Source organism: Alligator sinensis, unplaced genomic scaffold, assembly GCF_000455745.1.
Source record: "Alligator sinensis unplaced genomic scaffold, ASM45574v1 scaffold947_1, whole genome shotgun sequence".
Taxonomy (NCBI): Eukaryota; Metazoa; Chordata; order Crocodylia; family Alligatoridae; genus Alligator; species Alligator sinensis.
Genome location: NW_005843073.1, coordinates 112,480 through 126,463, shown reverse-complemented (window position 1 = coordinate 126,463; position 13,984 = coordinate 112,480). Strand labels below are relative to the sequence as shown.

Sequence of the window (13,984 nt, the reverse complement as noted above, 5' to 3'; positions counted from 1 at the left end):
TTTGGAGAGAGACAGACTCATCTATTATGAGACTGACACTTAGGCTACCATTACAAAATTCTCCCATAAGAGATATATAGACTATGGGTAACAAAGAGCTCCCATGGTGCTAGCAAAATTGGGATTTTGTTATAGAAAAAACCTTATCGAATTTGATAAAAAGATAACCTTTCTATGTAGCAAGTTTTATAACTGACCTTTCGAATGTAATAGGACTTTATACTAGGGATAAGGATTTCCTACTGGTCAGCTAAAAATAAAAGGTAAAAAGGTTGTCCTTTGGTCTTACATTCTATAGGAGTTTAGCAACAGTTCCATATAATGGTATTGATGTCCTTTAATATAACCAAACTGTTTTAATCCCTATTTCATTCTTCAGTACCTCTCCATAAGTGTTAGCATATTATAATCACCATCTTAAAACCCAGAAGTGGCTGTAGAGTCTTTTAGGTAAAACAGATGGTTGTTAAGGTATTGAATATACTTCCCTAATAGGGCACAGGTTCTGCTATTTGGAACCTTTGAAAATAAAGCTTACTTATCAGCATTCAAGATTTCCATGCACAGTAGAGTTTAATTCCATAAGATTACCACCATGTGACAGCATTGCTATGACAATTCTGGACGGGTAAAATGAAATAACACACTACAGTTAATTGTTACATTCATTAAAGACACACTTAATGGAGAAGAAGCACCCTTCATGATTTGATCAGTTTCCACAAAATGAGCCTTTGGAGTGATATTCGTAACCCTTGTAAATCTCAAGGTTATATAGAGATTTGGCATGGAAGGTTCCTTCAAGAAAGTCATCCTTTCAGTTTTCCAACAGTTCCCTAGTACAACAGGTGGCTGCCAAGATTTTGGATGTGAGGCCAAGACTGATTAACTTATCTGTGTGTATAAGGAATGACATCAATCAAACTTGCATACATTGCATACAGTCATAGATTTTTAATAATATCTTGACTGGAGACTGACATTGTCCAAAACTCAGTGTTATGCTCTTGTAACTTAATCTTACCATGTCTTTATTTTTGACCACTTACAGTCTTAGGACATCTGTAATGAGTGCAGTGGAGCCTTCTCTCTTCAAGCACATAACTTCCTTAACCAAACAAAGCTATTACTGAGGCAAGTAGCCAAGCACCAGGTGAAAGTCTAATCTCTGAAAAAATGCCATAGTGATAACCTAGGAATACTTATGAAGAATACAATTGGTCAAAGCTGCTGCAATTATGAATCTCACCACAAAAAACATAAGTTTATGGCACCTAGTAATGTGTTATATATAACAGAGCACCCCAAACATTCCTTTTGTGAATCTAAACAAACCACATCTCAAAAGTTAGTTTTCACCCTGTATCATCCTCCTCTAAAACTATCAAATTGCAGTTTAGCTTTGCAATACCCTTATATTGAAAGATTTTGAATTTATATAGAGGCCTTTGTTATGCTAATACACCTGTTGCAGTAGAGAAGGAACCATGCCTTCCATCTTTGTGAAGATGGGGCGCATTTACAGTCTGGCTAATGACAGGACCATCAGAAAAAAATATGTGCACAGACTTCTTGGTTTTTAAATCCTTGTTATACTCAGCCTAATCCTCAAAGAAAGATGGTGAGGACCTAGCAGGTTGTTCTTTGTTATGCCACATAGAAAACACTGGAATTCAGCATGTATCTGATGTGACTCCTCCTACTGTCCCATCCTTTCTTTCTCCCATTCTCAGACAATATCCCAACTTGTATATCCCAGTATATGTGATTACTGTCAGCCCAGTTACAAAGCTTTTATTTGAGAGAAATTTGCACATACTTCAGGGGAATGTTCTTTGAGAAGATGTCCCCATTTCTATGAGCAGTTCATTACAGTCAAAAATGTTAAGCTTGGAGATTTACCTATTATAGGGTTTATCTACATTGCTGTAGTGATGTAGCATTGACGGGCACAAAACCGTGACACCAGTTCTACCTCACCATAGTGATGAGTGACCTCACTATAGCGCATCGCTATGGTAACACAGCTGCTAAAAATACTCATGTGCCACCAGGATGGTGCAGTAACAGCTGTGCCTAAAGCAAGTACTAAATGACGGCGCAGTAACAACTGTGCCGTGGAGGGCATGTGTAGACGTGCCCATATAGACTTAGACGCCCACTTAGATGCAAAGGAATTGGCCATATTGTCTATTAAAATGTAACATCTTTCACAAGAATTTAAAACCATCATGTCATGTTCTCAGTCAATGTGAATGAATATAACTGGTGATTTTAACAGAGCTACTACAGTTGACACCAGCTGAGCACGTGGTCAAGTATATCTTGCTGTGACTAGGGTAGAAAATGACATAGTTTAAATCCCTGCTAGCAGTGGAAACATACTATGGGGTTGATGCCGATAGAAATAAAAATGAGAAGCAGTAACTTATTCTTGCTGCTACAGATGTAATCTCGTCTCTTTACTTAAATATGATATTCTTTCAAATGGAAAATTCCTAATGTGACAATTATACCAACAACCACTAGGTGACACTATCACATCAGAAAAACACTACTTCAGGAAAATGATGAAAGTTTGAGCTAATGCACAAAAACATTTGTATGAAAAGTCAATGCTTTTGTATCTTTCTGGCTAGGAATCAGTACAATAGTCTAAAAGACCTGAGATCACTGGTTACATTACAAAATCAGAGGCACAAGGTGGATGTATATTGATAGAAATTCAGAACAAACCAGCTCCATTTCAACATGTCTCTCTGTCAAATAGCTACAACATGCTGTGTGTCAATTGACAGTTTGCATTCAGTCCCTTATAAATCAGAGCTGTATCGATCCAAGATGCAAAATGTAATATGCATTTTTAAAATAAAATCTAGCCCCTCAAGTTCTCTAAGTTTGTAGGTGTTTACATTTAAAGGTTCATTCTGCCAGTTCTAGAATAAAGAATTAATCTGGATTCAGAACTACACTCTAAAGTTTGGTTTATATCCACTGCTGTGCGCTAAGAATTTGCTTTGGACACATTTTCACTAGAAACATCACAGTCCTTCCCTGTGATGAAAGGGGGAATGGGCCTTGTGTGTGAGAAGCTGACATGGGATGTAGAAGATATTCCGTTCCTAGCTCTGCTATGGATTTCCTGTGTCCCTTGGAGGTTGGCTGGGAAAAAATAAAGTTAATTATTATAATTGTGCTATTTGGAGGGGGTTTCTTTATGCTGCTGGCCCTAGTGATTTGGGCAATTAGACAAATTTGTGGTGTTCCAGTAATCATCTAAACTTCACAATCTTCAGTTACAAATCCAATTAGACATGTTTAATTTTTGCCAAATCTGATTTAATTTTTATCCTTATTTACAGCCATTGGACTTTGAAACAAAAAAGGCATACACCTTTAAAGTAGAGGCCTCCAATCTCCATCTTGACCATCGATTTCATTCTGTGGGTCCATTCAAAGATACTGCTACCGTGAAGATCAATGTGTTGGATGTGGATGAACCTCCCATTTTCAGCAAACCTATGTACACCATGGAGGTTTATGAGGATACACCTGTTGGGACTATTATAGGTGCTGTAACTGCACAGGACCTTGATGTGGGCAGCAGTTCTGTTAAGTAAGGAAGCATTTTCATTCTTACATGCCTTTCATACTAACCAAACTTATGCTAACAATAAGATTGAATGGAATGATGAATCTGAGATTGGTAATGAGATGTGGCCCATTTTACCATTCTAGGTAACTATTGATGAAAATATTTATCAGAAGTCTACACCAAGTTGATTAGCTTTCATGGTAAGAATTGGCTAGATATAGTAGACTACATAGACTATGGACAGATATCCCATTTGCCCCAGAAGAAAGCCTTTTGTCCTGGGATCATACAGATGTATATGTCCACTATCCCCCTTCATGCCCCACCAGATAAAATGTAGTAATACTTTTTCCTGGGGTATCTGGTTGTACATCTGTATAGTTATTGTGATTCATTCCAGTGACAAGCCTGTCACACTGTGTGCTTTTCCTGGCCACCTACTGGGAAAGGAACAGAAATGCAGCTTAAAAGGTCAATGTAGGTAAATGATGGTGCCACTCTTGTTTTGAGACAGATCAAACCCCAGGAAAGTCAGACCCAAAACAAATGAGACATCTATTTATAGCCATAGGCTGTTATCATCTTGATAGATGTGTGCCATGTCACAAAAGCATCATGTCAGATGATATAAACTGTCATGACATCCTTATCCAAAGCAAAGGCTCTGGCCATTCAACTGATAACAGAGTGGTTTCTCCAGGGAGTCCATGAAAAACCATTCTGTGGTAGACTGGAGAAAGTTGTGGGAAAGCAGGGTGGAAGAATAGACACAACTATTATACTTACTCCCCCTATATTATGCATAAATATAGGATTATCAATGCTCTCCACTTCTCAAACAACAACTTATTGGTCATATTTAAAATTCCATTCAAAAATGGTTTTTGAAGAATTAATATACAATTATTATATGTTTTCATAAATAATTAATTGTTATATGTTGTCATAGGCTGGATCCAGACATGCAGGCACGTGTGGTTTGTGGTACCACAAACCTTTTTGTGGTGCCACAAACTGCACATGTTGCATGTTAAGCCATACACGGCATTGCTAAATTACAGTGCTGGGGCAAAATTTGCTACCTGGATTTCCTGGTAGCGAAAAAAAAAATGGAACCAAACAGTGGTGCAAAGCATGCCAAAGTGGCATATGCTGGGACAAATGCAGAAATGCTGTGGAGCCCCAACACTGAGGCACTCTGCTACTCAGCCATCCACTCCCCAGCTGGTTGGGGCACAAGTGTGCCTTGAGATGGGGTAATATAAGTACCAACAGGGAGACTGCTCCCCTGTCTCCACAAGCCACAGCATGGGGGCTCCACTACTGAGCCTCCATACTGAAGTACATGGAGTCCCTGTACTGAGAGGCATTACACCCCAGCCTACAACTCTGTATCTGGCTGGGGTGCAGTTTGCCTCAAAATGGAGGAGCAGCCAGCCCAGCATGGGGGCTCTGCTGCTGATTCCCTGCATTGAGGCACACTGCATCTCAGCCAACTGTGGATCAGAATAGTATGTTTTTCTCATGGCATGGTAGTATTTTATTATAACGTGGTGTAATGCTGTAGTATACACGTACTGCTGTATCAATAAAGTACTTCTAGGGTAGACATGGCTTGAGACAGTTTTTACAGAAATGAACACAAATGCTCCTACAGACTGTGAATGTAGGATCTGGCCTGGATACAGACTGCAGACAGTTAGGAGCAATGGCAGTTTGAATGTACTAATTCCCAGATTTTGGCTCACAGACCACTTTTGGGCTGCAAAGCCACGGTAAGTGGTCAGTGGATCCTACCTTGCCTCTCTCTCCACCCCCTTTTCAATAAGGCATTGATGATAAGGATACAGTAGTCTGCAAGAAATTATGAAGGTTGAAAACCATCCATTGATTTAAAATGTTTGAGAATCACTGTAATACACTTGCCTTGGAGAAAATGTACATGTTAAAAGATAACTTCATAACGAATTAAGAATAGGATGTTACAGTAAAATAGTATAATGGCCACCAGATTTGTATACATACACTCACAAAATAAGATGTGAGCTCAAGTAATATTGTTTTTTGAGACTGAATTATTATATTTATATATCTGTGCTCATTTATTAGTGATAGATGTTCAGACCCAGCAGTTATGTTCTCAAACAATACAGGAACATGATTTAGCTGCCATGTTGTAACCAAATTTAAATAATGGACTGTGCAGTCATCAACTTCTTTATTGCTTCAGCAAATTAACTGAACACTGGCTTTATTAGTTTATAACTTTTCTCCCCATACAACCTCCATTCTAATCCAATGCAAGAATTTCTAGCTAAATTTAGGTTTGCAGATGCATGTTGATTTTTTCCACTGAAAACTGTGAACTCATTTATAAAAATAATTCCGTTAAAACCAGTGCTGTCTAGGGCCGCCTCTTAAGACCAAATAACAAACCACTTATACTAATGAGCAGTTACGCATTGGCTCCATTAGTGTGGTAACAGCCATCCGTGACTACTCAGTAATGTAAATGGCTTACAATCTGCCCCTAACAATCATGTGCTATATGCCTTTAGGCTCATATGCTGCAATCACATCTCCCTAGGGAACTCCCTGTTTAAATCATCAGACCTCTCTGCAGATACAGGAGTCAATCCATACAAAGCTTGTTGTAGTACTGAAGTCATACTTGTGCGGGCCGACTCCTGATCCTGCCCGGATTGCCATGTGCGAGCTCTCTCCTGATCCCATTTGGGTCACCATGTGCGAGCCGGGGCAAGCCGGGGACCCGTCTTTGTGTGTACACAGGCTGTGGCCGGTAGCCCGGGTACACGGGGTTGGAAAATACCGCGGTGCGGTATGGCACGCTCGAGCTAGAATCAGTCACGGAGGCGTAATGGTTGATTGAAAAGATTATTTACTTACACCCAAGGTGGTCGCAGTGTAGGCTGGTCAGCTTTCCAGGCTCAGCTCCGTTTGAGTTCTTGGTGGAGGACTCTAATAAACTCGGTTCCTTGACCCCGGAGTGAATCAGGCTCTGCAGGGTTCAAGAATTCGTTCCCACGGAGCAGCTGTATCTCCGTGAGTGTTACTCGGTTCCCAGGTCCCCCGGAGCTGTTAAGACTCCGTGGGTTCGACAATTGGGTCCATAGGATAGGGATACGTCTGGACTGCGATCGGCGACGGGGAGAAGCTAGAGGTTATATGCCCCGGAGTTGTTAAGGCTCCAGGGGTTCGGTAAATAGGTCCCCCGGATTTGTTGAAACTCCGTAGGTTCGACAAATTAAACCTCTGTTGCCCTCTTAAGGAAAAAGCTGGGTTCATATGGATCAGCAGCGCTTAGAGATCCTCACGCTCCTTTCCCGAACTCCACGTGCTTTCTCTCTCTCCGACTTGGGCGGAAACTACCCAAGCCTTTTGTACAGCTAGCAAGCCAATAGCTAGCTGCCACGTGTGCCTACATTAAGACTGGCCAATAACGTGGCTCGAATCTTAATACAAATGGCAGGAACTCCTTTGCATTGTGCATCACTATAATGCAAAAGAAATGAACTATGCAAAGAAAGCTACAGAACTGGCGGGAAAAGCTCCTGCACGCGGGTCCTCCATTGCAACAGAACACTCCACCGTGCAAAAGAGCTGCAATTTGGCGGGAACATGATTTAGCGATGCCGAAGCACACTCAAACAAAAAAAACCACAACTTTGGGTTGTGACAATACTAAGGGTAAAGTGCCCACTTCCACATTTTTTTCAATGAAATTGTCCCTTGGAGGTCCACATGCCAGGCTGAGTATCCAAATAAAAAACAGTTCCTTTAATTTAGGTTCCCAACTTTAAAAAATGGGCTTACAGAGCTTGACTCTCACTGGGTGCATCTACTGTGTACTTTACTGTGGAGTACACTAATTAGCTCTATAGTAAAATGTGTCCATCTACATCAAAGGGGATCAAAGGGGGCAAGAGTGCTCAAAAGTCCCCATGGCTCACCAAAAGCATCCAGGAACATCTCAAAGCCAAAAAAGAAGGCGTGCACCCAATGGAAGGGAGGGGCCATCACCAAGGAGGATTATACCTGCATTGCTCGAGATTGTAGAGGGGCTGTTAGGAAGGCTAAGGCAGAGATGGAACTGGGACTAGTGATGCAGATCAAAGATAACAAGAAGTCGTTTTTTAAGCACATAGTGGGTAAAAAGAAGATACCAAGTAATGCGGGGCCTCTGCAGGACATGCTTGGTAATCTGGTGGTAGCACCAGATGACAAAACTAATCTCTTTAACAGATTCTTTGCTTCCATTTTTCTGAGCACGGACAGAGACATCCCCCCCACTGGGATTCTGGATGGACCCAGGGGAGGTGCAGCCAGGCCCAGGGTCAGTGAGGACCTAGTCAAGAAACTTCTGGAGGAACTAGACGTGTTCAGATCAGGAGGTCCTTATGATCTCCACCCCAGAGTGCTGAGGGAATTGGCAGAGGTCATTGCGGGACCCCTGGCACAGCTTTACGAGCATTCATGGTGCTCTGATGAGGTGCCAGAAGACTGGAAAAGGTCCAATGTGGTCCCCGTTTTCAAAAAAGGGAGGAAAGAGGACCCAGGACACTATAGGCCTGTTAGTCTTACCTCAGACCTGGGGAAGGTCTTTGAGAAAATAATCCAGGAGCACATCTTCAAGGGACCAGCAGAGGAGATTATGTTTAGGGGCAACCAACATGGGTTCATTAGAGGCAGGTCCTGTCGGACCAATTTGGTGACCTTCTATGACCAGGTCACAAAATCCTTGGACGCAGGTGTTGTGGTGGCCTTAGTTTTTCTGGACATTAGGAAGGCCTTCAACACTGTCTCTCACCCCATCCTCATTAAAAAATTAGGTGACTGTGGTGTCAATGCCTACATAGTCAGATGGGCCACAAATTGGCTGGAGGGCTGCACCCAGAGAGTGGTGGTGGATGGGTCATTTTCAACCTGGAGGGATGTGGGCAGTGGGGTTCCCCAGGGCTCACTCCTTGGGCCCGCACTGTTCAATATCTTCATCGACGACTTGGATGAGGGGGTGAAAAACACCTTGTTCAAGTTCGCAGATGACACTAAGGTGTGGGGAGAAGTGAGCACTCTAGAAGAGATGGACAGGCTACAACTAGATCTGGACAGGTTACAGAGGTGGGTGGATGAGAATAGGATGGGTTTCAATACTGAAAAGTGCAAGGTACTACACCTGGGGAGAAAAAACCAGCAGCATACCTACATGCTGGGGAACTCCCTTCTCATCAGCACAGAGGCAGAAAAGGATCTTGGAGTCGCTATTGATTCCAAGATGAATATGGGCCACCAATGTGGGAACATGGTCAGGAAGGCTAACCGCACCTTGTCATGCATCCATAGATGCATCACAAGCAGGTCCAAGGAGGTGATCCTCCCCCTCTATCTGACATCGGTCAGGCCACAGTTGGAGTACTGCGTCCAGTTCTGGGCACCGCACTTCAGGAGGGATGTGGATAGCATCGAGAGGGTCCAGAGGAGGGCCACTCACATGATCAGGGGGCAGCAGGGAAAGCCCTATGAGGAGAAGCTACGGGACCTGAACCTTTTCAGCCTCCTCAAAAGAAGGCTGAGAGGGGATCTGGTGGCCACCTATAAACTTGCCAAGGGGGACCAGCAGGCAGTGGGAAAGTCCCTGTTCCCCCGAGCACTACCGGGTGTAACAAGGAACAATGGCCATAAGTTGACTGAGAGTAAATTCAGGCTAGACATCAGGAGGCACTACTTCACAGTCAGGGTTGCTAGGAGCTGGAACCAACTTCCAAGGGAAGTGGTGTTCGCCCCTACCCTGGGGGTCTTCAAAAGAAGGCTAGACAACCACCTAGCTGAGGACATTTGACCCCAGCATCCTTTCCTGCCCATGGCAGGGTTCGGACTTGATGATCTGCTTAGGTCCCTTCCAACCCTACCAACTATGAAACTATGAAACATGTGCACCAGTATTAGGGTGCAGTAAATTAATTAACTTTGCCTTCTTATGGTGGAGTACTTAACTCTGCTGAAACACATGTGTCATGGGCTGGCTGAGGCATGAGATGGGGGGCTGCCTGCTGCCTAGTCCTGCACTTTAGCACCCAAGTACCCCAGCCAGCCCCTCTACCACTCAATGCTGCTACCTGGAGCCTCGGGCTGTTCCCCCGGGTCCCCTGCTACCCCAGGGCTGCTCCACCCCGGCTCAAACTGCTGTGGTCCTGGGTGCACATGCATATGCTGTGCCCAGGAGCAGGTGACACCAGCATGAACTGTGCCAGTGTTTATCATGTCACCTTAATAGCATGTGTAGATACAACTATTAGGCGCATCCCCATGAGTGAGAATGTGCATTCCTTGGGGACAAATAGTAGCAGCACAAATATGTTGTCCCTCTGGAATGCCACTATTTGGATGGGGTAGGGAAGCCTGGGGCCAGCACCTGCGTTGGCCCCAGCAGTCTTATCTGGGGTCCTTGGTGCTTTCCTGTGACTCCAGAAGTGGTGATCAGTGCACATGGAGCATGGCCATCAGCCAGAGAATGGCTCTGGGCAGCCAGGCTTTGGTTTCGGGCAGTGCATGCTGCCACCATGTGTGCCACCCTGCTTTTTTCAGGTATGGCTTTTTTCAACACTGGGATCTCCAGTGAATGGTGGAGCAGCATGGTGAATGCCTGCCTGTACAGTGCAAATGGTTTGCAGTGCTGCAAAGTGTACATGTGTACTTGTCTGGATGTGCCTATTCAATGGGCTATGGAACAGACCCATTGTCTGGAAGTTTTTGCTATAAGGATAGATGTAGTTACAGTGCCAAAACGTCAGTAGATGTGCTGAGAAGATTGAGAGAGACATGGCTGTAAGGTATGATAGAGGCAAAGCAGTTCTCTCAGTCTGACTTGGAAAGATACTTCTGCTTTTCACTCAAATCTTCATGATTTTGGTCCTGATAACTTACTCTTCACCTTAACTTGATTTTTTCAATGAGATGTCCAATCCATTTAAGTCAATGGAAAGGTCATGTTATTATTTTCAAGGACTTTCAGATTATGCCTTTAAAACATTGGAATAGGCCATTTGCTGTTCAGTTGTTAACCCATCTGAATTGACATATTGACTGGCCAAAGTGAAAGAAAGTATATGCAGTTGTTAGTTACTGATTTATTAGAGTTCAATATAACATAAGACATATATCCTCTAATTGAAAGTAAGTCAATAAACAATAGTAAAAGCATAAATTCATTACAAAGAATTGCATTTGATTACAAATTTGAAGTTCATCTTATAGCAATGCAATAGCTTTTTGTAGCTATTTAAAACCTAGATTGCCTCATATGGATAAATAATGGTTTCTGTTAGTTTTATAATATTTTAAAGAAAGAGCTGGAATGTAGCTTCTGATTGAATAGGCCTGCTAACTAGGCACGGAAAGGCAAGAAATGTTCTGTGAGGTAATAGCCAAAATAATTTGCTGGGTGGTACAGTTCATCTACAAATTAACAATCTAACAATCTGCCCAACAATGGGGACTGAAATGAAAGACAGATCTATACTGTGTGCAACACAAGGAATAACTCTAGAGAACAAAGAAGTCTAAAAATGCTCACGTTAATGCAAGCAATGCTAGTCCCAGTAATTTAATCCCCTTTATCAGACTTTTTTTTTTTAACTCTGTTGGGTTAGACATATCAACAGGGATCTGGATTTTCCATTTCCCATGGAAAATCAGAGAAAACCATGGATTTCCCTATTTTATCAGAGAAAAAATGGATTTTACTTTTTAGCAGAGAAACCTGTGGATTTCCCACTTTTGCAAAGAGCTCTGCAGGATGGAAGAGTTCCAGCCTGCAAGAGCTAGTTACAAAAAGGGCAGGGGCTAGGGGGCTGTTGTGGGGGGAGTGAGGGGCATGCACAGGGCTGAGATGGGTTGTGGGGTGCCTTTAAATTTAATCACAGATTTGGGGGGGGTCTATCAGAGAATTTGTGCTTTTTTATCAGGGAAAACCAGGATCCCTGCATATCAGGAAGGGGGGAATAATGGCTAAATGAGAGTGACGATTGAATCTAGTTACTTAGAAAAAGGAGAATATATTACTGGAAGCTATTGAAAAATGCTGAGAGAGATTGTTCATTATTCTTGTAACTGGAATCACAGATTTCTGAGAAGCTGGGAGTTTACCAAAGTTTGTTTTGTAGACATGGAAGTTAACAGAAATACAGAAATGAAGAGGCACAGAGCACACATTCAGGAAATAAAGGGAAATAAAAAAAAAACACTAAGAGAAAAAGAAGCCTTAGGTATTCAACACCTGCAGAGGTGATTGGACCTGAAACTGTTTTGAAACATTATTCCAATGCACCTGATTTTCAAACTGTGTTAACTTTACAGTTTATGTCACTCAGGAGAACTGTTTGGTCCATTTCCATTTTGTTCAAAGTGCTACAGGAAATGCTCAGTGTAAACATTAAGCTGAAGTCCTGCATACTTCTGGTCCATTAAAGATCCCAAAGCACTTCTCAACAAAAAGTAAAGGAAAACTTTCCTCACATTCTTCTCAGATTCCTCCGGCATATGACAGTTAAACACTCCAGGAGAATAAGTATATGTAATAAAAAAGACACTGAGAATTTCAATCAGTTCTAATTAAGAACTATTTTCAATAAAGGTTAATTTCTTTTTGGTGGAGGATGGTACCAGGACTTTGTCATAACCAAATGAGTTGAGTGCCCCTGTCACAATAGAACTGCCCTGAATAACCGCAAATTTGGTACGTTCTGCCTCATTAGCTATTCCCACCTGGCAGTCTGTTATTGGCTACTCTAAATGTATAAAAATCCATGCAGCTTCCGCCCAAGTCAGAGAGCTCTGAGCACGTGGTAGAGTACGGAGAACTTTGCCACGTGGCAGAGAAAAGCTGGCGGACTGGCCATCCTCCAACATCTCCCCGTCACCATCTGTTCCCGACGTATCCTTCATCCTGCATGCTCGTTTCTGTTTTACAAACTCGCCGGCTCGTTTCGTTGCCAGTTACCTGTAACTACGCAAGCAACTCATTACCTGTAACTACGTAAGCAACCTTACCAACTGCGTCGCGGCCACCAGCGGTGTAAGTAAAGTTAAAGTAAAAGTTATTTTGAAAAGAAAATGTTTTTTTCAACCCAATACCCGGTGCCCCGCCTCTCCATCCACCAGCCCGCCTGACGGCCGAGTAATCAGCAATCCTCCTCAAGTCGGCTCCGGCCGTCTGAGACATGGCGTCACAAACAGGATCCAAGGGCATGGTGGTGGAGATGAGTTTAATTGAGTGCTGCCCCTGGCGCACCGGGACCCGCCGCATGGAAAACGCAGACGAACTCTGGGCACATATCGCCTACCACCAGGCAGTAGGAGGGGATGGAAGGAACCTTGACGGCTATTCTCAGTGAAAGGGGAAGGAGCAGTCATGAAGGAATGGAGAGCAAAGCTGTTTCCCGGGGCGTTCGGGTGTGTAATGGGCAGCGGCCGGGTTTGCTATCGGCCCCCAGATGAAACACCGACCCTATCCCTAGCGGGGGTGAAGGTGAAGAAGGCGGAAAATCTAACCCCCGCTCAAGAGTTTGCCCAGTACACCTGGTACCTGAGGGAAGGAGGGGAACCCACCCCACCGGACTGGTTTAACTGTCCGGCTTTAGTGCCTGGATCGCGCGGTCATGAACTCCTCGGCCAGCTCCGGGAGGGCCTGGAGACCGAGGGCCGCTACGTGGCAAGATGGGGGTTGACAAAGTGGAATAAAGGAAAAATAATAAATGTGTTATTCCGTTCGGTAGCGGGTCTACTACGGGAGAACGCAAATCTAGAGACTCAGTTACACACAGTGGGCAAGGAGTCACTGGAACAGGCGGCGGGGGGCTCCGAGCCAACGCTCGAAAATGGTGCCGGCCACATGGCCCCGCTGCCAGAAAATGGCACCGAGGAAAGCGAAAAGGGCGCGAAAATCCCCCTGGGAGGTGGGCCGGCCACGTCACCGCCCAAGGCCCTGCCCCTTGGAGTGGCGCCAAAAGAAGCCACGCCCCCTGACGTGGAGCCAGTAGTGGAACCGCCCCCATATGACGGAGGAAAGTTGTATCCAGTGCTCCCCCCTGACAAATTTAACCCTCTCCCAACTGCGGCTCACCCGATAGCATTAGTGAAGCAAGTCGTCGATGCGCAGGGTGCAGCCCGCACCACCACTACATACCGCACCCGCACGCAGGGATAACTGCAGGAATTGTGCCGGGAATCAAAAATAAAACCTGAAGAACCGCTAGCCATATGTCTAGGATGACTAGTCGTGGAGTTTGGGTCGGACTTGCTGGACTTGGAAGAGGCTAGCTTCCTAAACCCCCCAGCCTCATGGAGCGGGGGGCACCCCAACGACCTCGACCT

The 13,984-nt window shown here is 44.0% G+C and overlaps 1 protein-coding gene across 2 annotated transcripts in view; it reads left to right on the top strand.

Annotated features, from left to right (window-relative positions):
- Nucleotides 1-13,984, top strand: part of CDH12 (cadherin 12) — a 242,827-nt gene that overhangs the window by 174,623 nt on the left and 54,220 nt on the right. For both annotated transcript variants that reach the window (XM_006037154.2, XM_025193592.1), the window contains one exon: nucleotides 3,363-3,616. In XM_006037154.2, coding sequence (XP_006037216.1) covers nucleotides 3,363-3,616 — 254 coding nt within the window. The remainder of the gene's footprint in view (nucleotides 1-3,362; nucleotides 3,617-13,984) is intronic.